The 22,422-nt window shown below is 52.5% G+C and overlaps 8 protein-coding genes across 8 annotated transcripts; 2 read left to right on the plus strand and 6 right to left on the minus strand.

Moving 5' to 3' along the window:
• Positions 1–437: 437 nt before the first annotated feature.
• Positions 438–2,288, minus strand: AYL99_01848 (hypothetical protein; the record flags this gene model as incomplete). Its single annotated transcript, XM_018833364.1, has 3 exons — positions 438–1,914; positions 1,973–2,178; positions 2,244–2,288. 3 exons carry the CDS (start codon positions 2,286–2,288, stop codon positions 438–440), a joined length of 1,728 nt encoding a protein of 575 aa, XP_018695988.1.
• A 1,562-nt stretch (positions 2,289–3,850) lies between these two features.
• On the minus strand, positions 3,851–4,891 carry AYL99_01849 (hypothetical protein; the record flags this gene model as incomplete). The annotated part of the gene is made up of 1 exon (XM_018833365.1): positions 3,851–4,891. The coding sequence occupies one exon, from the start codon at positions 4,889–4,891 to the stop codon at positions 3,851–3,853; it is 1,041 nt and encodes a 346-aa protein (XP_018695989.1).
• Positions 4,892–5,824: 933 nt separating this feature from the next.
• On the minus strand, positions 5,825–9,307 carry AYL99_01850 (hypothetical protein; the record flags this gene model as incomplete). Its single annotated transcript, XM_018833366.1, has 1 exon — positions 5,825–9,307. The coding sequence occupies one exon, from the start codon at positions 9,305–9,307 to the stop codon at positions 5,825–5,827; it is 3,483 nt and encodes a 1,160-aa protein (XP_018695990.1).
• Positions 9,308–9,624: 317 nt separating this feature from the next.
• AYL99_01851 (hypothetical protein) lies at positions 9,625–10,843 on the plus strand (the record flags this gene model as incomplete). The annotated part of the gene is made up of 2 exons (XM_018833367.1): positions 9,625–9,797; positions 9,853–10,843. The coding sequence occupies 2 exons, from the start codon at positions 9,625–9,627 to the stop codon at positions 10,841–10,843; spliced, it is 1,164 nt and encodes a 387-aa protein (XP_018695991.1).
• Positions 10,844–10,864: 21 nt separating this feature from the next.
• Positions 10,865–12,454, minus strand: AYL99_01852 (hypothetical protein; the record flags this gene model as incomplete). The annotated part of the gene is made up of 1 exon (XM_018833368.1): positions 10,865–12,454. One exon carries the CDS (start codon positions 12,452–12,454, stop codon positions 10,865–10,867), a length of 1,590 nt encoding a protein of 529 aa, XP_018695992.1.
• Positions 12,455–13,347: 893 nt separating this feature from the next.
• AYL99_01853 (hypothetical protein) lies at positions 13,348–15,414 on the plus strand (the record flags this gene model as incomplete). Its single annotated transcript, XM_018833369.1, has 1 exon — positions 13,348–15,414. The coding sequence occupies one exon, from the start codon at positions 13,348–13,350 to the stop codon at positions 15,412–15,414; it is 2,067 nt and encodes a 688-aa protein (XP_018695993.1).
• A 1,063-nt stretch (positions 15,415–16,477) lies between these two features.
• On the minus strand, positions 16,478–17,062 carry AYL99_01854 (hypothetical protein; the record flags this gene model as incomplete). Its single annotated transcript, XM_018833370.1, has 1 exon — positions 16,478–17,062. The coding sequence occupies one exon, from the start codon at positions 17,060–17,062 to the stop codon at positions 16,478–16,480; it is 585 nt and encodes a 194-aa protein (XP_018695994.1).
• A 2,964-nt stretch (positions 17,063–20,026) lies between these two features.
• AYL99_01855 (acetoacetate-CoA ligase) lies at positions 20,027–22,264 on the minus strand (the record flags this gene model as incomplete). Its single annotated transcript, XM_018833371.1, has 3 exons — positions 20,027–21,101; positions 21,195–21,973; positions 22,025–22,264. The coding sequence occupies 3 exons, from the start codon at positions 22,262–22,264 to the stop codon at positions 20,027–20,029; spliced, it is 2,094 nt and encodes a 697-aa protein (XP_018695995.1).
• Between the last annotated feature and the right edge of the window lie 158 nt (positions 22,265–22,422).

The following is a 22,422-nucleotide window of genomic DNA, read 5'->3' on the forward strand; positions in this document are numbered from 1 at the left end:
ATAGCACACACAGCCTCACTCAAATAGCGACAAGGATAACGACGACAAACAGCGGCGACGACGAGGATAATACGCATCAATTGTCATGATGATGGATCTGATTCTGAATTAGAAACTGGCTCGATCTAACACAGGGGGATGCTATGGTGCGTCATTATTGTTGTCGCCGTCGTCATGACTTCTCTCCTCTTTCTTCGCGCCGACGTTGTCGCCATCACTACCCCGTATCATTCAACTGTAACAAGTTAGAGAGGGAGGGAAAATCTTTCCAGGCCAAGGTGCCCAAAGTCATGGTCAAACAAACCACCGAGTTCTTGCACGGCCGGTCGTATAGAGTAATCATCACTCAACGAATAAGTGTCGATATCCATAGAATGGTTGGGTGGCTGTATTCCTCACGCAGCCGTGGATCCATTCTTCTTCCATCCACCGCTTTCTCATTCATCCACATCTCGAGGATCGTGTTTCGACCACCAGTCGTCGTACTCATCCGGAGTCATAGTCTGGAACTCGGTCGGCCGCGTAATGGGCACCAGCGACTCGCCTCTCTTGGCGAAATCCTCGATCCTCTTCCTCGTCTGCTCGCGGCTCTTGTTGACGCTGTAGATCTTGACCCGGTGGCACGACGACGTCACATGCAGCCCCCAATTCCATGAGTTGCGCACCTCGAGAGGCTGCGTATTGAGACTGTTATCCCAGCAGCGCACCACAACTTCGATCCACCCCTCGACGTCGCAGGGCAGGTCGTACTCCCAGGTGCGCCACGCCCATTTGTGTTTGGTCGAGAGGTTCTCGTTGGGTACCGAGTACCACGAGAAGCCGCCGTCGGCGGAGAGCTCGACTCGTTCAGGCCAGCGACCGCCGCCGGAGTAAGCCCAGCCCTTGCAGGCGATCTTGCCCTCGTGCACCACCACTTGCTTAGCCCATGGTGACATGATGGCGCTGGAGACGGGCATTTCCTGGATCTGGATTCCCAGTACCGGGAGCTGGTTGTGCTTGCCCACCTGCTGGTTGAAGTACAGGTACTCCTTGCTCTGCACGGGAGCCCGGGTTGGGTGAGGAAGAGCGCGGATGCGGTACACCCATTTCACCGAACGGGCTCCGATGTAGCCCATGACTACCATGCGCACAGGATAACCATGGATCTTGGGCAGGGGTTCACCGTTCATCTCCCATGCCAACATAACCTCGTTGGCCTTGACCTTGGACCATGGCACACTGACCAAGTAGTTCATAACCTCGTTCTGCTTGAAGTAGGTGTCCGCTCCGTGGAATTCCAAGTGTTTACCGCCCTCGGCCATGCCGCCGCACTGCTTGATGACCTTCTTGAGCGACACGCCGACGTAGCGAGCTGTGCCGATAGCGCCTTCGGCCCAGGGTGCATTAATCATCTCGTCACCTTCACCTGCGTACATTTGAATCTGCTCGATACGACGCGTACCGGAGCACTGGATCGTTACCAATTTCTCCATGCGTGGAAAGATCTCCTCGTTCTGCAGGTCTTTCAGCGTGAAAGTACGGGGATGTTTGACCATGCCGTCGAGTTTGAGTTCCCACGCATCCGCATCGATATCAGGAATACCTCCGTGGTTTCTAATGAAATGCAGAGGATTCGGGGTGACGGGTTTGGCGGTGACCAATCGCTTTGGGGGTTCTCCGTTGTAGGGGAACTGCAGGAGGTGAAGCATTTCAGGGTGCTTCTCCTGAATGACGCGAAGCCAGGATTCTTCAGGGACTGCCGTCAGAGGGCCTCCAATGGCCTTGTGCCACTGTTTCCAGCGGACGCCCTCCAGAACAGGGTTTGTGTCAGGAATAGGACCCAGCTGGAACTCTGGTGGAGGCGGGAATTTGTTGGTGATCATAATCTTGTGCGCAAGGGCCTTCTTCTCCGGATACTGTTCCCATTCGATGTAACTGGCAATCGTCTGTTAGCCCGGGTTTTCCGCTCAGCCAAGCATTCCTAGGTGCTCACCCGTGCCATCCTGCGCGTTCTTCAGCGAATGCCACATTGGGATCAATGTTTTCTTTTTCGAGGTACGCGCGAGCGTCCTCGACCTCCTTGATTACTTCTTGGTCGAGTGCTATCTCTTCGACTAATTGACCTTCGGGGAGAGTCTGATCGCGAAGGGGCAGCTCGGCAGCCGCGAGGCCTTGCTCGAGCTTCCACTCATCTTCCGGCTGGAGACAGATCATGGTTAGCTTTGAGATATCCTCTCCGAGTTTAAGTAACGGGCAAGATCAACCTGGATGGGATGATGCAGCTCTCTGGCCCGGATGTCGGTGTGCATTTTGGAGAAGAGGAAGGGTTGCGAGTAATTTCTAGATTTTCAGCCGTCGCCACCAAGTGGCACCAAGTGGGATGTTGGATGTCGTCAAAACGGTGCCCGACCGTGAAGCAGCTGCGAAAGAGGGACTGGAAACAGGAAACCAGGAAGAATGTTGAGTAGATAAAAGGAAACGAGGAAAACGAGCGGAGTGGCCGGGCAAACTTGTCAGTCGGGTCAGTTGGACAGCTGGTCACACCCTCGGTCTCGGGGCGTCAGTCTCATATATGGTATGCGGCAGCGAGCCTCACTGAGCTCAGCTACTCCGTGGATAGCTGTTCTGGTGAAGCTTTAGCCATTGGCAGCTCGTGCCTTTCCCGATCCTGAACGGGGAGGTCAAAGGCTGCCCTCTCCGGCGACCTCATCCACCTATCAGCTCTTCCGATCGGACCTCATCTTGCACCTAGCACGCCCCCATGACGTTCACATCATCATGGAGAGGCAGCTTCGACCACTCAGCAAACCATTTACCGAGCATGGACCCTGCGTGTTCCCACACACGAGGACTGCTGACGTTGCAGCTCCGAGCCCAGAGATGGAGGACCAAGGGCCAAGTGGAGGCAGAGACGGGAAGGGGAGCCGGAGGGGCATCATGCAAGGCTAGTCCGAAACCTGCAAACCATCAACGAGGTTAATGGGACGAAGAGGAGCGACGAGAGAGAATGGCATTGTATCGATATTCCCGGATAAAGCCATGAAGGGCGAGAAAGTCAATCGCGCGAAGACTGCAACGAGACTAGTGGCTGCTCCCAAAGAAATACGGCTGTCTGACAAGGGGAGGGTTTCCTCCTTGTGCTCGGCTCCCGTGGCTCCCAGGCCCCCAATGCCACCAATGTCGGTTGCCAGGCGCCTGTCAGACCGAGCGTCATTTAACTGAATCTCTCGCGCGGGATCGTTTTCTCGTGCGAGGCTCAACTATTTTCCTTCCTCCTGCGGCCTTCAACTCTCAACCTCCAATCCTTCATTTTCATCGTCGCTACGACATACAGGTACAGCGTCAGAACGACATAGTTGCTCGACGAGTCACTCTCGATAGGCTCGTTGGCCATGCGATCCCTGTCCTTGTCCAGATATGCCCATCTTGATCCCGATCCCAATCAACGACGGCGAAATTTCCGACCCCGGATGTTGGAAACCTTACGCCCTCGCTCCCCGGCTAATGGATGCCTGACGAATCGTGCATGACGGCCTTTTTAGGAAAAACTTCCAGGCATCCTCTGTCGTCGAATGTCACCATTTTCGGAGCCATCTAAACTACTAGTGTAATCTGAAAGTCAAACGACGCTCCTGCGCAGAAAGTGTGATACTGGGTTTGATAAAAAGAAAAGTGCTGGGTACATTCCATGTGATCGTTGAGGCAGATATTGGAGACCAGTCGTGATCACTGGACCCCATAGAAACACAATCTTCGAGGAAAAAATCAAAGCTGCCCATTGCTTTTTGACCTTGCTAGCCTGAGACAGAAGCGCCCCATTTACCGTCTAATGTAACTCCCTATAAGCCATGTGATAAAATGGTCCAATGCCTCAAATCGTGCCCAACTTTTTGACAGCCTCCCATGTGTCCTCGACAGTCTTCTGGAAGGGCGTAAACTCCAGTTTCAGCACGTGCTCCGCTTCACTCCTGTCGATGCTGAAATGCTTGCTTGGGTCACAGTGCACCCCTTCTTCTCCCAGCCCTTTCTCTCCTTTCGCCCTGAGACCTGCGAGCCCATCCTCAAAGTAATCGACTCCGCCGCAGAGAAGAAACCTCTTGCTCACGCCCTTCTCCAATTGCAAACTCTTCAAGTGCGCTTCCGCCACGTCTCTCACGTCCACCCACGCAGGCAATCCCGGAGTCGCGACCTTCGGTGCAAAGCTTGAATCCTTGCCCTGGACAGAAGTGATGAGTCTCTTGACGCTCGTGTTCAACCCATCGACCCCTTTGGCGACGTCCACCTCCTGGATCGGGGGCCCATAAACCATCGGCGGACAGAATGTGACCAGATCCCAGCTGATCTCGCCCTTATCCTTTGAGCTTCGCCACATGTCCCATGCCGCACGCTCAGCAAATGTCTTGGAAGCGTGATATCCGTAATACCCATCCTTTGCCGCTTCCTCCATGGTGACCGGATCCCAATCATCTGAGGTATACTTATAGCCCGGCCGTGGGTTCTTGGAGAGGTCCACCACACTGGCAAAAGAGCTCATGATGGTCATTCTCTTCAGTGTTTTCGACTTCAATGCCGAAGACACCACATTCCGCGTTCCGTTCACAGCTGGTTCCACCAGCTCTTTGATCGGGTCTGAGGACGAAATGAAATAGGGGCTGGCGACATGACAGATATAGTCGACCCCCTCAGCAGCCTGGTCCAGCGCCCCGGGGGCTTGGATGTCTGGTACTTCAAAGAAGGTGAGGTCTCCAGATTTGGTGGCTTCGGGATATTTGGCGGCGATATGATTGGCTTTGGAAAGGGAGCGCAACGTGCCTCGGACACGATAGTTATGGCTGATGAGCGTGGAGAGGACATGAGCTCCAACGAACCCATTTGGTCCGGTCAGGAGAACGAGAGGCTTGAGGTTCGACATTCTGTGCTATGTGTCTTTGGAAACCGTTGGAAGTGAGGCTGTTTGTTTGGAAATGATCGTTGTTATTTCAAAGAGCACGAGAGCGTTACCCTCCGTTCTTATATCAGGACAAGACGTTTGTGAAACTTTACCTTTGCAAGATGTGTAAGCTCGGGCTAGTATCCGAGTTACAGTCGATGGGACCAGCGTCTGTGTTCGGATGGCTCAATCGAGTGGTCTCGAGAACCTGCCGCGTCAACATATTGTCGATGTTCAAAGCAGCGTCACTGTATCCCTCCTCTGGATATCGCCTTTCCGTAATGACTTCGTGGTTGCTGACCAAGTCGACGTGTACCTGCATTAGCCACGACTGTCCCACCAGTCAGACCGGAGTGCAAGGTCGAAGGCAGATAGATACTGGAGATACGGATGTTACTGCTTCTCTCCGCTGCGTCCCTTCCGACAACGACGATGATGTCATATGTCGCGCTCTCCTCCCCACGCTCTCCTTTTCGTCACGTGACTCTCCCTCACATGCTCAACCCACGGCGACATGCTTCTTGTTGCCCAAGGATTCGCAGTGGCCTTCTCAGTGTCGACTTCCCATCTGCCAGTTAACCAATCGCCCTCGCGGAGAATCAATGTTCCTTGTCGCTGCAGTCGAGACAGCGACACCAAACTGCTTCTGGAAGGACACTGCGACCCAACCAGCGAGAGGAAAAGAATTGTCGTGAAAACCTTCATCAAAGCCATCCATACATTACATATCGCTCGGCTGCTGCGCGGACTGCCGACTGGTTGGTCGGGATAGACACGCTGCGGGTTTCGCGGAGATTTCACCATCTTACCTCCTTATGCCGGCGGCTTTATGACTAACCGTGCATAACCTGGCAGGTCAACAGCGACAACCACAGAAAGGGGTCTTTTCAGAGGTTAGGCCTTATCCTCCCCATGTCAACCAAGCAACATCTCAAGCTCTTCGATGCGTCTCTTCTTTCTCTCCTCTTCGTTTTCACCGGCCCCTGATTGGCCGACACCCAGGCTTCCTGCAACCGCCATCTTTCTCTCTTGCACCCGAAGCATCCTGCCTTCAATGCTCTCCTTTGTCACAAACCTAATCACCTCTACCTTCTGCGTCTGGCCCATGCGGTGCACTCGATCGATAGCCTGTGCTTCCACCGCAAAACTCCACCAAGGGTCCATCATATAGCACCGACTCGCTGCCGTGAGGTTCAATCCCACTCCGCCAGCCCGGAGAGAAAGCAGTAAGATGCGAGGCGCTTTGGGGTCGGATGTGTTCTCCGTATTAAACGCCCGAATGACCTGTGCTCGTACCTTTTGTGACATGGTGCCATCGAACCGGAGGTATGAGAAGCCGTGTTTGGTGAGTTGTGGAGCGATAAGGTCAAGGAAGGACGTGAACTGCGAAAACACCACTGATTTAGTAGCTCGTGGTAGGGCGGACAGATGCTGCAGCAGCGCCGCAATCTTTGCTGACGTCGAAGCAGTCGGTGAGTAGGGATGTAACCGACGGAGCGAGATTCTGGTAGGTCTCGTAACACCCTCATCGGCCCCGTACATGTCTCCCTCTGAATCAGAGCCCGCAGATGGACTGTTGTGCTTAACAACTTCAAAAACATCTCTTGGGTTGATGGTTTCTCTGCAAGAAAAGCAGCGAGGGATTTCTCCTTTGTCCGTCTGCACCTTGATCAACTTCTCCAGACATTCTTTGCAAGCACTGTGCCAACATGTAGTAACGGCAGGGTTGATCATAGGCTCTTCATAGCACAACGGACACTCGCCACTTGATTCGTCTTGGATTTGGCGCAAGGCATTGGTGGTGAATGTTGTGATGGGGTCTCTCGGTGCGGGATTTTCCTTTTCTGCAAGGTCGCTATCTTTGGTGAACCGGTCTATCAGTTCTTGCAAATCCATGTCATCGGCAAATCCGTTCTCATCAGCCGCAGCCGCAACAGCAGCATCCTCCTCATCCGCCACGATGTCCTTGTTCCGAGTAAGGACGGGATGACAGCAAGACTGCCGGAGGCGTAGAATCTGTGCAAAGATTGTCGTGTACGACTTTAGCAGAGTGCCGGCAGCCACGGACTCATTAAAAGCACGCTTGGCGCGTGTGAAAATCAAATCATATACCTCGCGTTCCGTCTTTGAGAGCTCGACTTCTTCGACAATGACGGACTTCGGCGGAAGCGGTACAAGCGCTTCGCCCGCCGGGGTTCTCATGTCTTTCGTTCTTCTCAACACGAGAGGCTCCAGGACAGTCTGAACAACATTGAGGGCTCGTGCAATCTCCTTTGACTCAAACGGCACCGTAATAAACGTTTTCCAAAACGAAAAGTTACTCCAAGGCTCGACTTTGAGGAATCTAACCAAGCTGAACAAATCCTCCAAGCGGTTGACGATGGGTGTTCCCGTCAGGACCCATCTGTGCTTTGCCTTAATCTCATAACACGCCTTGGATGTCTTTGCCTGTCTGTTTTTGATGGTATGGGCCTCGTCAAGAATGACCCGATGAAAATCGACGGAGAACAGGCCGCCATGAGATGCACGATCGCCTCCAGCAGCCGACACCTGGCCAAATTCTGAGAGGACCGTGCCGTAACTGGTGATGATGACGTTTGGGGCAGAGGGTGCATTTGCGGCAGAACAAAGAATCTGTAAATTGGCCGACTTCTCGCTGCCATAGTAGACCATGGTCCTTAGAGAGCCGGGTGCCGAGCATTTGACCGCTTCGCTCTCCCACTGTGCCAACAAGGACATAGGCGCGACAACTAACGTGGTACATGGGGCTGGTTCGACTGATGTTGACGATTGAGGCAGTCTGGGGAGATGATTGACAGTTGTTATGGCCTGACCGGCGGCATCCAGATCAATCTGTGAGCGGTTGGAGTGAATCAGGCTATAGATCTCAATCGTCTTGCCCAGGCCCATCTCGTCGGCCAAAATGCCTCCCAAGCAGTTTTGTTCTTGGACAGGGAAGTCTAGACTGATTTCCCCAGAGTAGAGGTTGACGTAAAACTTGTCTTGTCCTTCAATTACAGGAAGCAATTCATCGTTTGCGTCTTTCGTGGGCCAGGTATACTCTTCCCAAAGTGGATGCATTGATTGTTGCTTGTCTGACTTTTCATCTCGTTCTTTGCTGAGCATCCAGTGCAAGGCCTGTTTCTGATATCTTCGTAGTTCCAACCGGAAAGTTGGTTCCGGATTGGCCTCTGGTGTATTAAAATCAAATGACTGTGCTTTCTGGTAGAGCGTATCAAGTTGGTCTTCTTCTAGCTCTTCTCCTTCCTCGTCCTCAGAGACGGGCGTCGAAACGCCTGACTTGCCCTTGGCTTCCTTGTCTTTGTCATACTGCTCTGCCATTTCAGCAGCTCTCAGGAGTCCCTGCTTCTTGTGCTTCGCAGTTGTCTCACTCGTTGTAGTCGGATTGAGGTTGACTTCCTCAAATAATTTGACGAGAGCCACTTGCCGCAAACGAAGATCTTTTTCTTCCGTGCTCTCCTTCTCTTCGAAGAACCCTGTCGCGCGATTGTCATCCTTTGGCTTGACGAAAGTGTTTGCCTCAAAAGCTGTTTTGAGCAGATACGCACGAAGCTGCAGGTAGATTGTGTCATTGACTCGGACACGGTCAGGCGCAAAGACACAGGTCCCCTCGAAGCGGCAGATCTTTTGGTCTAATAAAGATGACACCCAGGAGGCCGTCTCCTCGGGGAGGCGACCAAGCTCCTCCCCTTTCATGTTTGTAAATCGTGTGATCACATCGGCCTTTTGATTCCTGCCGACTACGGTCACAAGTTTGCCGCCTCTTCCAATTTTCGTCTTGGGAGCGATCTTTGATCTCTCTATCCTCACCGACTCACCATGAGCCAATAGCCCTGTACCGCCTTTTGTCATCCATGCTCCCACGCCGAACGACCCAACATACCGTTCAGTGGGCATTGTTGCCAGCGCGACCGCCTTCGAGCCGGGGTCTTTCCGGTTTGCTTGCGGAGGCAGGGCGACATTACCACTAGAGGAAGCAGGTGCATTCAGCCACGAGTCTACACTTCTTGAAGGAAGTGATGTCCTCGACTGCGAAGCGGCAGCGGTTTTCCACGACCCATCGAAGTACATGTTGATTGCTTGCTCGATGTCTCCATTGGAGGCAGCCTCCACCTGGTCCACGACATCTTGAGAAACTTCCTCTCCAACGACCGCGCGAAATGTGTCAGCGTCGAAGGCTCGAGATTTCTCGCTGTCGACCGCGGTTTGGACATCAGACGGGTGCGCTGGAAAGGATTCGGGGTCGCGGCCGGTAGACGAGGTGGCGGAAGTTGGTCGGCTGGATGCATTCGTGGGGGAGGAGACGCGTTCGGGTAGATTTTCAGAGTCGTCAGTGAAGAAACGTCTCTTCTTCCTGGGACGTACATCGATGTCCATGGGAGCAGCCAATTTCCCTCAGTCAGTACTGAAGAAAAGATCGTGTTCGGGAATGGAAATGAACGCGTTAATTCATTCAACGCGCTCGCACGTGATGCGAACCCGGATTCACGTCATGACAAATTAATTTCTTCCTCCAACTTCAATTCGATCCAGCAGACCGACTGCTAGTCTTCCTTTCTATATCGAAGCTTTTGAGCATAGAAGCAATTGCCTGTTTTTTGGGTTTCTTGCTTGTTAAAATGGTTGCGCCTCTGAGTTGAGGAGTTGATGTGAGAAGTTTAGGCAGCGGGAGACGGGTACGGGAAAACTTCAATATGCTTCTTGCTAAGGAGCATGGCCGAGCTATGTTGTCAAGACGGCGGCTAGGTCGAGGGTTTTCCCTTCTGAAGTACCGTGCGTTCTCGGCAAGTACACGGACGTCACTTTCTCTTGAGCGAGATTCGCCGGATGTGAAGAAAGCGCAGAGCTACTGCTCAAATCTTGTTCGGTAAGCTCACTCATGCTCTGCCCCCCTGGGGCACCTTGCTCACTGGATATCCCAGAAACTATGATTCGCCCTCATATACTCTGGCTCATTTCGTCCGGCCACACACGCTTCCAGCATATTTTGCTATCCGTGCCTTCAATATCGAGCTGGCCAGGATCCCCGACGTGGTTTCAATGCCACAAATCGGTGCCATGAGGATGCAATTCTGGCGAGAAACCATCGATAAGACTTTCAAACTTGCACCTCCTTCAGAACCCGTTGCCATTCTGCTTGCTTCATATCTGAAGCAAGGGTACAAGCTCAACAAAACCTGGTTCCACCGCATCATTACGGCCCGTGATCGGAAACTGATGCATCCCGGCTTTACCAACCTGGCCGAGCTCGAGTCTTATGCCGAGTCGACCTACTCAACGCTCTTATATTTGACTTTGTCATCGCTCCCTCTGAACTCCATGACTATGGATCATTTGGCTTCTCACGTCGGGAAGGCAGCTGGGATCGTGGCTGTCCTTCGTGGAGTGCCATTGCTTGCTTTTCCACCTCCGCCTAACCTTCATTCCAACAATCCTCCTGGTATGGGCGCTGCTTCCACCCGAGACCGGCAGGGCGTTATTACGCTGCCTTTAGAAATCATGTCTCAAAGTGGGGTCAGGGAAGAAGATATTTTTCGAAATGGTGCCAAAGCTTCGGGCATCCGTGATGCTGTTTTCACGGTTGCTACCCGTGCTTCTGACCATCTCATCACCGCACGTGCCATGCTCAAAGGCATCCGAGAGAATCAAGATCCTAGCCACGAGTTTGAGCACATCCACGACGAAGGTCATGAGTACAGCAGGGACGACCTTGGTGCTAAGACCCCCACCGATAGGAGCAGAGAAGATGTCGACAAGGGCTTCGGTGTTATAATGGGCCCAGCTGTCAGCACTCAGTTGTGGCTTGATCGTCTTCAGAGAGTTGACTTTGATATTTTCCATGAAAGTCTCCGAAGATTTGAATGGAAGCTGCCTTTTGTTGCATGGATGCACAATAGGAGTGGTAAATTATGAGTAGCTTAGCCGGAACTCGTGTCAGGGAGTCTTAAGAGCCTCTATTCGAGCATTTGTCCTTGCTTCCTGCAGTTGAGACAAGGCATTTGCGTCGACGGTGTTCCTCCGGCTCCTGCTCACGGCCATGGCATCTCCTTTTCTACCGAGAATTGCTTCGATGGCGCCAACCAGGGCTTGCGGATCGTAGAACATCTCGCCCTTTGAGCTCTTGCGACCGTACAGCTTCAAGCAATCAATCCCGAGAGATGCAAGATGATTTCGGTCGACTTGTGGAGTTCCTTCACCAGTCAGGTGAATGACATGGGTCACATATTTACGGTACACCGAGTCTCGAGCACCATCACGTGGATGATGGTTCGCTCCTGGGAAAAGAGATTCGCCGTGTCGAACAGCTGTGGGGGTTGTTGGCGCTGACGACTTTAATGTGTCGTCTGATCGTGAAGTATGAAGCTTGGGTCTCCATAGACGTCCCTGGGACTGTTCACAAGCACGGGCTATGGCTTCCACGAAGTCAAAGGCAGAGAAGGGATTCGAACTGGGACTAGTCTCACGATCCAAGGAGCCATTCAGAATGAGAATCTTATGACGGGCAGAAGTCGAGCTTAGAGCTTCTCCAACTCCTTTAAGGACAATGGAAGGTATAATCGAGGTGAAGAGGGAACCGATAGAGTATATAACCGCCTGGGATTGCTTGATTGCTGAGATCACTCGTGGGTTGGCGGGTGGTAGCATTTCTTGTCCGTAGGGATTGATGTACCATATTCGCTCGATACGAGCTGGGAGATCTTGGTCAAGATCTTTGCTGAATTTGATGTTTCGCTGTCGCAGCGTCGGGAGCGTCCCCGGCAGATGAGCATCCTCAATCTCCTCGGGATGCTCGACATGATAGCGGGCACGGAAGTCGGAGGTTGTATTTGAAGGAGACACGGTGGGCATCTCCAAGGCGGTTTTGGCCGCAGGATGCGAGATATTGTTCTGTCCTACTATGGTCTCACCGTTTGCCAGCCCGGCCGCGATGTGGTGGGAGAAGTTGGAGTTGATGCTGGGGATAACGCACACCTCCCCGTCGGGGATGGCACACAGACTGCTCAACAAGTAGATCGCAGATTCGAAACTGCCACTGAAGAGCCGTGCCCCAGTCAAAAACAGATTGCCGACGCTCGCTGACGTGAAGTCGAAAGTCGACGAAGGCCTCGCGCGCTTCAGGATCTCGAGGTTCAGCAGGTTGAGAAAAGACCGGATCAGCTCCTTCTTGGCCGACGGTATGCCGTTCCACAGCGCAGATGTGCCCCAGACTATGCTCTGCCACTGATTCGCCGCATCTGTCGAGGAAGATGACGACAACCGGTGATTGAACAGGTTGGAAATGGCCGACCTTTCTGTCGAAGGCGGATCCGTGGGAATCAACCGGACCAACCGACTTCGCACGTCTCCGATGCCCGGTCCTCCGAAAACCCGTATCAACTCCGAAGAGGAGCCACCGTTGTCGCTTATAGGAATGATGTAGGACAGAGGGCAGTCTTTGCTCTCGCGAACCGCTTCGAAGACATCGACGAGAGAGTTGGCAGCGCTGCCGCCGGAGAAGACCACAATGCCCTTAGCGGTGAGCATGTTGGATTGGAGCAATAATGGGTGTGTGAAAGTGTGGGTTCAAAATCGTACTGCAGGGGACCAAGAACGTCTTTATAATGCTCCCACGGGCCCGGCCATTGATCAATATCAGGGTACGAACACTGTGTCCAGGAATCACTTTTATGTGGTGACTCAGCCTTGCCATACGAGTCGCAGGAGATGGCTAAATAGTGCGGAATGGCTGATTCTGGAAAAATAGCCGGTCATTAACATGATTAGTGTTGGTCCGTATCTGGAAATGGCGCCGCAAGTTGATCCCATAAAAGGATCTTAGTATTGTCGAGTGTCGATAAGGTCGAATACGCCTCTTTCGGTATGGGGAGAGAGCTGGTATGGTCTCTGACGGAGAAACTCACTGTGGCCTTTCTGTTGGTATGTGACGGGTAGTAGCGCTCCATCAAGTGCCTGGGTCAGTTACGACGTCGTGGTTCTTGAAACCTCTGGTGCTCCCATTCTTGCCTCGGTATCCGCCCAGGAGGGTCCAGACTCGCCCATTGGAAGCCCCAGGGGCCTAAAACAAATCCCACCAGCTTCCCTGGCACCCCTAAGGGGCAGTTGCATCGTCTAAAAGCTTAGCTGAAGGGGCACGCTAAGCATGCCGTTGGTGCCATTGGCGTCGAGCCCCAGTAAGGATTTTCTCCCCTCGTCCTGATGGCGTCTCTCCATCCCTCGCGTCATGGGAATTTTATTTCTGGGGGCGCATTTCTTTTCAGCTGATCCTTTAGCACAACACACCATGCCCTCGTCACCAACTTCCACCCCCTTTGATCTGACCCTCTTCCCCCTGGCCTTATCTTGACACCACGCACTGCTCTTGTATCCTGCCAAATGTCCCGCGACTTCCTTCGGTGAAAGTCTTGCCATACCTCACAATGGTGAGCCATCCCGCCCATATCGTGGCCTCCTCGAAGCGCACGTCCATCGAGTCTGTCGCTGAATCTGAAACTTCGCTGACCCGCCACTCCCGAGACCATGGCCATCGCGGGCGTCGTGAGGAGGACTTGGAAGCTCAGAACTCGGTGGTCCATGAGAATCCCCCGCCTCATGTCCGGATCCGAGACAGCATGGAACATCACCATCACGATGGAAATGGTGCGTCGCCGACCCTTCAACGCAGCGAAACTGGTGTCTCCAAATACTCGGTAAGGTCTCTGCGGAGGAGGGGTCGAGCAGACACCACCAATGTCATGTATGGGGCAGGCGAAATGGGCAGGACAACGGGTTGGACGCCCGGGCAAGAGCCAGGAATTGACACAAGTGACCCAGCTCCTCCCTACAGCTTGGGTGCCACAACGCCCGCCGATGCTGCACATCTGGAGAGATTGAATCAACGGTGCGAAATAACCGTGGTGGACTTCAGCAACGAGATGGTCTCTACTACAGATTTGGACAACGATAACCTTGAAGAATTTCTCCAGCAGGATCCCCCCCAGTGGGCTGATGTTCGGTGGATCAACGTCAATGGGCTTTCTTGGGACGTGATTCGAGTGCTGGGAAACCACAAACACCTCCACCGGCTTGCCATTGAGGATCTATTCAATACCAAGAATCGCACCAAGGTCGACTGGTACAGTGATCACACCTACATGATCCTGCCCCTGCAGAAGCTCATCAACATCGAAGAGAACGAATCCGATTTCGAGTCTGATGACGACGACAAAGAGGATTCGAAATCTGACGAGGCCGGATCCGAATTTCGGACCAGGATCGCCACAGAACGCCAGCGGAGACGTCGGCAACGGAAACGGAAAGGCGCTATCCGGTCTCTGATTGAGGATTTGCAAAAACCCCTCTGGAAGAAGAACAATAAGACGCGGGACTCCAGATCGCCAGATATCGTAAGCGACGGACTCCAGCCCTCGAACAGTTTCAGACACTCGAGCAAAGTGGAAACGCCATGGGCACCCAGGACCATCCGCACCATGCAACGCTATCACGCCGGCCCAAATCAAGACCGCATTGAATACATGGAGCGGCACGCGGTACTCGCTCACAAGGGTTATGGTGTCTCCATGGAACAGGTCTCTATTTTCCTCTGTGCCGACAACACCGTCATTTCCTTTTTCGAGTACTCTGCACACGATGTACAGACACCCATTATCCGCCGGTTGCAGTCCCCCGGCACCATCCTTCGTCAGTGCTCTGACGCCAGCATGCTCTGTCAGGCGATTCTTGACGCCATCATCGACCTTGCCCTGCCCGTGACGACAGCATATCAGGATGCAATAGGGGATTTGGAACTGGACGTCCTCACGGACCCAGACATCCATCAGTCATCCACTTTGTACATCTTAACGTCTGAAATTGCCATCCTCCGCAACGCTATCGCTCCGGTGGTTCAGCTGATCGGCGCACTCAAGGACCATAAGACCAACGCCCAGCCCATGACGGCAACCCATTCGCGTGTTGCTACTCCGTTAGCGCTCGACCAACAGAACAACGACCCAATGAGCAAGGTTTCGCCGAATAACGCCCAGGGCAATAACCTCCGAAAGCACTACAGTGCTCCACCATTGCTGAGCGGCGTCCAGATCTCTCCCCTCACCGTAACCTACCTAGGAGACGTCGAGGACCATGCCCTCCTGATCCAGGACGGCTATGACCAGATGCGCCGCAACGCCGACAACCTCGTCGACCTCATTTTTAACACCGTGTCCGCTTATCAGAACGAATCCATGAAGCAGCTCACCATCGTCACCTGCTTTTTCCTCCCTCTAACTTTCTTGACCGGGTATTTTGGACAGAATTTTGCGCATTTCCCCGGTGTGACAGATCATTCCGACGCGTTCTTCTGGGTCATTGCCACACCCGTGTCCGTGGTGGTATTCTTGTTGTTGATGAGGGATGTCATGGTTCGCTGGCTGGGCCGGTGGGCGAATAAGGCGTTGATTGCGAGGGGGAGAAAGAGGCGGATGGCACAGAATGGACAGCCAAGTTGAAATGTTCTCACTTGGCACAAGGATGGATTAGACTGGCTGCGTTGAGATTGAGCCGCTCAAGCAAGCGTGGGGAAGTTCCCTGTACAATTTCTACTATACTATGTGTATGTGCGGATTTGTTTCCTTTTCTTCCTAAGTGTGGCCTTGGTTAGTTCTGTCAGCCAGATACATGCGTGTGTATATACTCCACGCCTAACGAAGAGGATTTTCCTATCATTCTAAATGGTGTATTCCCTTCTGTTCTGCTCTGTTCTGCTCTGCTCTGCTCTGCTCTGCCTCGCTGTAAATTTTCATACTTGGTCCATCTATCTCCTCATCGTGTCTGTAATAATTCTTGACCAGTCCCTTATGCTGCCATACACAGTGATGGCGAAACGCATATGTATATAAGGAGTACGTACTGCCTGGCTCGGTGTCCTCCCGCCACATCTCCACATATGTATATGAAACCATGAAATATGAAACACGAATGTGATATACCAACCAACCAGACAAAGTTAAGTAAGTTCTTCGTCGTCCTGTCCAGCCAGTCCACCTATGCGTTTTTATTCATGATGAGATAGATAGATATGCGTACCGAGGTGACTTTCTCACCACCATGGCCACAGCCGTCCGTCTCTGGGAGTCAAAGCAGACCAGATAGATAGATACATAGGTATTTGCAAAACAAAGAGACTGTTCTGCTGGTGGCACTGGCCACTGGCCACTGGTCCATGGACCTGACCTGATCTGGTCTGATCTGGGGTCTGTCTCTCTTGGAATTGTTTTGTTCATTTTTGTTCATCTTCGAACCTCAACCTCAACTCCAACCTAAATTCAGTGCGTCTTCGCCATCAGAGGATGCAAGTCGTTGAAATCATTTCGTGGGTATCGTCAAAAAGAGAGAGGCACAAAAACACTAGACCTCGTCTCGCCTTCCCATCCAACACTATAAACAGCAATCCAGAATGTTCGCCATTTCTGTAGCCAACTTAAGTTGCATTCACGGAATTCCACTAATAGGTCGTGCTCGAACGATGCACAAGAAGAGGATACTCCATTGAGCGCGTCGATTTCATGCCGTCTAAGCATCGTCGTTGATGAATTCCCAATATGGCTCGTTTACGGTCGGTGTTTCAGCCTTGCCCTTTCCCTTCCCCTTTCCCTGGCCATTCTCGTCCGGGTCGTCCTCTCGTTTCCGCTTCCTCACCAACAACTTCAACTCGAGAGGAATCAACCCCCTCCCGACTCCTGGGGTATCCTTCACATCTAAAGGCTTACGGCATACCGGACACACGCCTTTGGGCTTCCGCGACATAGGCATTTGATCTCGTCGTGCTTCGGCAGACCACTTCAGGGTATCGACAATGCAACGGTGGCAGAAGACATGGCCGCATGCCGTGGACGTTGCATCGGTAGGTGTATCCATGCACACCGGACATTTGTACGCTGTGAGTGACGTGCGACCGCTGTCCGTTCCGGGGTTCTGAGCCAGTATGGCGTCTTCTCTCTGCTTTGCAAGGGCGGCGGAGAGGGCTTCACTGTTGCAAACGCCAGTGAGATCAACAGATTCGATCAAGGGATCTTCTGCTGCGACGGGTGGCGTTGGTGAATGGCTCTGAGAGGACCCATGAAGGCTTCTTGCGGATGAGGAGGGACGTGGTGGCATGGTGTCCTGTGAAGAGACTTGGCTAGAAACTTGGCTTTGTCTTCGTTCCTGTTCGACACGTCGACGGTGTCTACTTCTGGCTTGAGTGCGTTCCCAGTTTTCGTGGTTTTCCCGTTGACGATTTATCGCGTCTCTCTCCAAGGCTGGCGGTAGCCTGCCCTCAATTATTGCTCGAGATGGTTCCATGTAATAGCCACGACGTTCTGACCAATGATTGATGCCCGGAGTGAGAAGAGCAAGCCCGTTTCGTATATGTTCCCTGGTGGTTGCTCTGGGTAGTGGAAGGTAGATAGGTTCGTCAAGGGCGCGAAGCCTTCTTAATCGACGGCCGGAGTAAGGATCGTGAGGATGTGTGGTTTGGGAGATGTAGTGACTTTCGTCTGCAAGTGAACTGTCTGAGAGTGTACTGATTGAAGGTGAACTGTCTGATCTTCCCGATGAAGTGCTCGGCTGGGCTGTCAAGTCGACTAATTGACGGACTGCCTCGCCTTCTCCCTGCCGTCCTCTGCCTTGATGGAAGGCTTCTTGGGCAGTTTGGAGCGCACGGTTTGCGTTTGCAAGAGCGCGGTTGACGTCGTGAAAGGTCTCTTCGTGACTGGGCGCAGGATCAGGGTTTCTGGTTCGGTTCAGACCATCTGCCATAGCACTCGCGGCAGCATTAAAGAAGTCACATAAGCGCCTGGGCGAAGCTCTGTGGAGAGCTGTGGAGGGTTGCTGGTGATAATAATCGTGTGGCGAAGAAACCTGCTGTGGTTGCGGGAGAGGCAGAGTGGGATCGAGGGAGGCGGGGGAGACCGAATAATAGGAAGAGGCAGAGCTCATAGTTGACACCCTAATAAATGGCTCGAATAGTCCAATACCCTCACATGCTCAGGATATGATCCACCGACCGACACGGATTGTGAAAGATCTGAGAGAGGCGCAGATCCAGAGTGGCAAGTCTTTGTGAACCTGATCTGCTTTCACTCCTGGTGGCATTGTTTCGCCGTAGCAAGGTCTTGCCGCTCTATGGGGTCACTACTAAGTCAATCCACTATTGACACGGGGTCACAGCCTCGTCAGACTGTGGGGTATATGGGATACAAACTGAAATGCCTTGATATTTCCTGAAGACGGCACCGACAACCGCAAGAATGTGCTCAGACAAATGTCTGAAGTCTCTTTGTATGATTGCATCTTCGGTCTACAATAAATCACCCCACACATACATAGTGTGTATCAACGACTTAATCACCAACACGTTGGGCTTGGATAGCCGAGGCTAGAGCGGCCCTCGATACGAGAACTTGGGAACAGGTAGGCAAAGGTTCTTTGACCAGTAGCTGAGTCATGTAAGTTCGATGTAATAGGACTAAGATTTGCCAGGTCTCAGGGACGCTGGACGCTTCGTGTATCGGTAACTCTAGCGCCAAGGTAGAACCAGACTTGACCCTGAGCTCGTTGGACCGTTGCAAGAGTAATAAACATACAGAGTGTTCGAATCCCACTTGGAGTAAATATGCAAAACTGTAGGGACTATTTTTCACCCACAATTCATCTGTATATCTAACAAAAACTCTAACCTGAAGCTCAACTCCCCGGTGGGAATTGAGGTTCAGGTCGAGGGAAACTCTCCAGTTGTAGAGGAGAGTTTTTTCCGTCGTTTCGTCAGGTTCTCTCCGGCCTCGGTCAACCCTCGCTTAGGGAGCCGGGAATGGCGCGGAACAACTGGGCTACCTACAGAAGGTAGTTCCATCAGTGTCAGGGCAGTTACCTTCAGGCAATCTCGTAACTCCCAAGAGAAGCTGTCCCAGATCTGGTGGCCACACCCTCACGCCCCAGCTAGCTCCGTCTGCACACTCGGTGTGGCCATCAGAGGCTGGAACCCGGGATAGACCTGGGAATTGTTGGAGAGAATTGTGCTCGAACAAAATATATTACCAAATAAAACAAGCCTCGGCTGGTAGTGCTGGTGGACCAACCAGGTGGTCAGAGTTTTTTTGCATAACTTGGCGCGAGTGGTATCATTATGCTTTCCAGCGTCAACGGCGTGATCTTCCTCTTGCCTTCCAAGCTGATATCTGTCGTTCTTCATTTTCTTCCTCTTCTCTTTCGGAAATCCCCGACATGATGAGGCTTGTGTGTCTGCTTTCCGGTAGGCGAACGCAAGTGGTCGTGGTGCGAAGCGAAAGGCGGAGTCAATCATCATGTCCTCCATTTTTCCCATCCGTCCGCACACCTGTGGTTTCAAAAGACGCGCAACAAGAGATAAGAGACCGCATCCTAAGCCTTCTCCTGCTTTATATTTATATTTCGCAGTTGTCATGCTGTGCTCGGCAAGTTTCACTGAGTGACATGCTGTTGACAGGTCAGCTCTCCTTGCGGCACGAAACATTTCAAAGACCCCTTGGGATCTTGCCAATGGTGGAAAGTCAGTCCCTTCCACCAACTCATCCATCTTCCGGATTCCGCCAGATGGGAATTGTGTAGTCAAACGTTGCTGGCATCTTGTCCTAACAACATAGGGAGAAGACCATGACTATTGAGGTTGGAAAAAGCGTTCTCACGTTTTCTTGGCCCCGGGTCGCGATATCCGGAGATCGCCACCTTTTCCTCAGATCTATCAACGAGTGCCGATAGTATCTCTACTGCAAGGCATGGAAAATTGGATTATTATTGCTGCTTCCCTCTCATGACGAGAGCTGATCGTTATTCGTACTGTGCGGCACCAAACACTATCACAGAAGGTATTACGCCCAGCACTGTTGAAGAGAACAACTGCCTTCCAGCTGGGCGACAGTATAATTTGCGAGACTAAGATCCCGTTACCTCTTTTCAATCGTCCCGAGCACCTCTGTCCTGGCCGCCGACATCCGCAGTTGGGATCTATTCAGACAGCCTGTCGACAATCTTTACCGATATCGTCAGGGAACCGACCCATTCCAGTAGTCCACCGTGTGAAAGACTTAGTGTTTTTGCTATGCCCTAATGTGTTTTCGCCCACGCACGGTACCAATCCAAACAGTCACTGTTGGCCACGCTTGCACTCGTCTTGATATGGAGACCACATAGAATCTGCTTGACGGCGCCTTCAACTTTCTTGCCATTTGTCGTGACGGGGATCTCGGGACACTCATCCACAATCTTCGGCACATGACGCGCGCTCAGCTCCTTTCTTACTACAGCCTGGATCTTGTGCACCAACTCTTGGGAAAAGGACTGGCCTGGCGCCATCTTGAGAAACAAGACCACAATTTCATCGGGGTCTTGTTCCCGCTTGCGCCCGATGCAGAGCCCATCCTCGACCTCAGTGCTAAAATGTTTGAGGAGGATGTTGTAGATCTCGCTAGAACCGAAACGGACACCCATGGGATTGAGCACGCCATCGGATCTGCCCAGCATCCATATGCCACCTGTCAAAGGGCTAAAGCGTACGAAGTCGCCGTGGTGCCAGATTGGATGGCCTGTTTTGGGATCAGCGAAGACTTCAAAATACGACGATTTGTATCGCTTTTCGCCGCTTGGGCCGGGCGGCCAGAACATGCACGGTTGGCAAGGGAATGGAACGGTACAGACAAGCTCTCCTGGTTGACCCGTAGACGTTATGTCTTGGCCGTCTGCGGAGAAGGCCTTGATTGCCATACCGAGGCCACGACATTGGATTTCGCCAGAGTGAACAGGTAATATTGGACAAGGAGCCCCGAAGAGGGAGATAATGTCTGTTCCTCCTGTTATAGATCCAAGAAGTATTCCTGGGTGTGGGGCTGGAGGGGACAGGTTCTTGTAGACATATTCGAAAGTACTAGGGGCCAGGGGGGAGCCCGTTGAGAAGATAGACTTCAGCGAGTTGAGTGTGGCTCTCTGGGGGGCTGCCTCTCTGGGTAGTGTCTGGGCCTGTTCCAAGACGGACAGGTATTTGGCGGAGGTGCCGAAGTGGTTGATCTTAAGCTCATCGATTAAAAGTGGCATGCTCATCTCCTTGTGCGGGTGAAATGGAGAGCCGTCGTACAGCACAATAGTTGCTCCAGAGGCCAAGCCCGACACAAGCCAGTGCCACATCCTAGCATCCACCATGTCAGCAGTCAAAAAAGGAGGAGCTGTGCAACAGGCACAGAGCGCCAATGACGTTAGAGGATCTCAGGAAAAGACTCACATCCAGGTCACAGTAGAAAAGTAGAACACCCTCTCCAGAGGCTTGACATCGGAGTGGATCTGGTGTTCTTTCTTGTGTTGCAGGAGAGTCCCAAGCGAAGCATGTACAATAGGCTTGGGTACGCCAGTAGTGCCGGAAGAGTACAGGATATAGACAGGATGATCTGGCGAAAGGTACGTAAACCGGAGCGGTCTCGATACGTCACCCTTGGCCAGGAAGGAAGAATATATCTCCACGATTTTGTCTGGATTCCCATTTATCGAAGAGATGTCAAATTGGTGCCCAGGCACGTTTTCGAAAATGATAATGTTCTTGACAGATGGCAACTCGGAAATAACTTGCGACACTTTGGCATGGGTCTCATGGATCTTCCCATTGTATGTAACAGCATTGTCGGCAAACAGGATCACCGGTTCAATTTGACGGAGTCTGTCGAGGACGGCGTGCACGCCCGTGTCAGGACTGACACCCGACCATATGGCACCCAGCGAGGTCGCCGCTAGCATAGCAACCACTGAATTCGAGTGATTGGCCAGATAACCCGCGACTCTGTCTCCTTTCTTGAGCCCGTGTCTTTCCATTGCCGCAGCGCATTTTCGAACCCGCTCTCGCAGCTCGGACCATGTCACCTGCTCACGTGTGTTCTCAGTCGCGGCAATAATAGCGAGTGCATCCTCGGGGGGATCTGATTGGGGGAACAAGAGGTTTTCAGCGAAGTTCAGTTCGCACCCAGAGAAGAAGGCAGGCTTGGGGAACATTGGAGCAGACTCGTCCAGAACCTGCACACAAAGTCAGCGCCAATTCGCCTCTTTTACCGCGGCTCTACGTACGAATTCGTACTGCTTGTTTGCCTTTATACCTGTATAATGCCAGACCTCCTCCCAGAAAGCACTGGGGTGGTCGACACTCCATTGCCAGATGTCATGGTAAGAGGCTGTAGACACCCCGAACTTGTTTGCGACGTGCTGCTGAAAAGCGTAAAATTCTGTCGTCTCCGGACGAGGATGTCTCCAGAGTTCAAGAGAGCCCTCGGACTCACCGTGTACGCCGTTTGTGGCCATTGCAACCATGTCGGTGAGGGAGGAAAGAAAACGTTGTGGAGAGCCATTGAAAAGAGACTAGGGCTTGCGATTTTGTTTGGGAAAACGAATCGCCGCCAAAACGCCGATTCTCTACGAGCCGCGGTGGGCAGCAACAGATCCCAATTGACGGTTGACCGTTAGGTGCT

Source organism: Fonsecaea erecta (assembly GCF_001651985.1).
Source record: "Fonsecaea erecta strain CBS 125763 chromosome Unknown Scaff2, whole genome shotgun sequence".
Classification (NCBI taxonomy): domain Eukaryota; kingdom Fungi; phylum Ascomycota; class Eurotiomycetes; order Chaetothyriales; family Herpotrichiellaceae; genus Fonsecaea; species Fonsecaea erecta.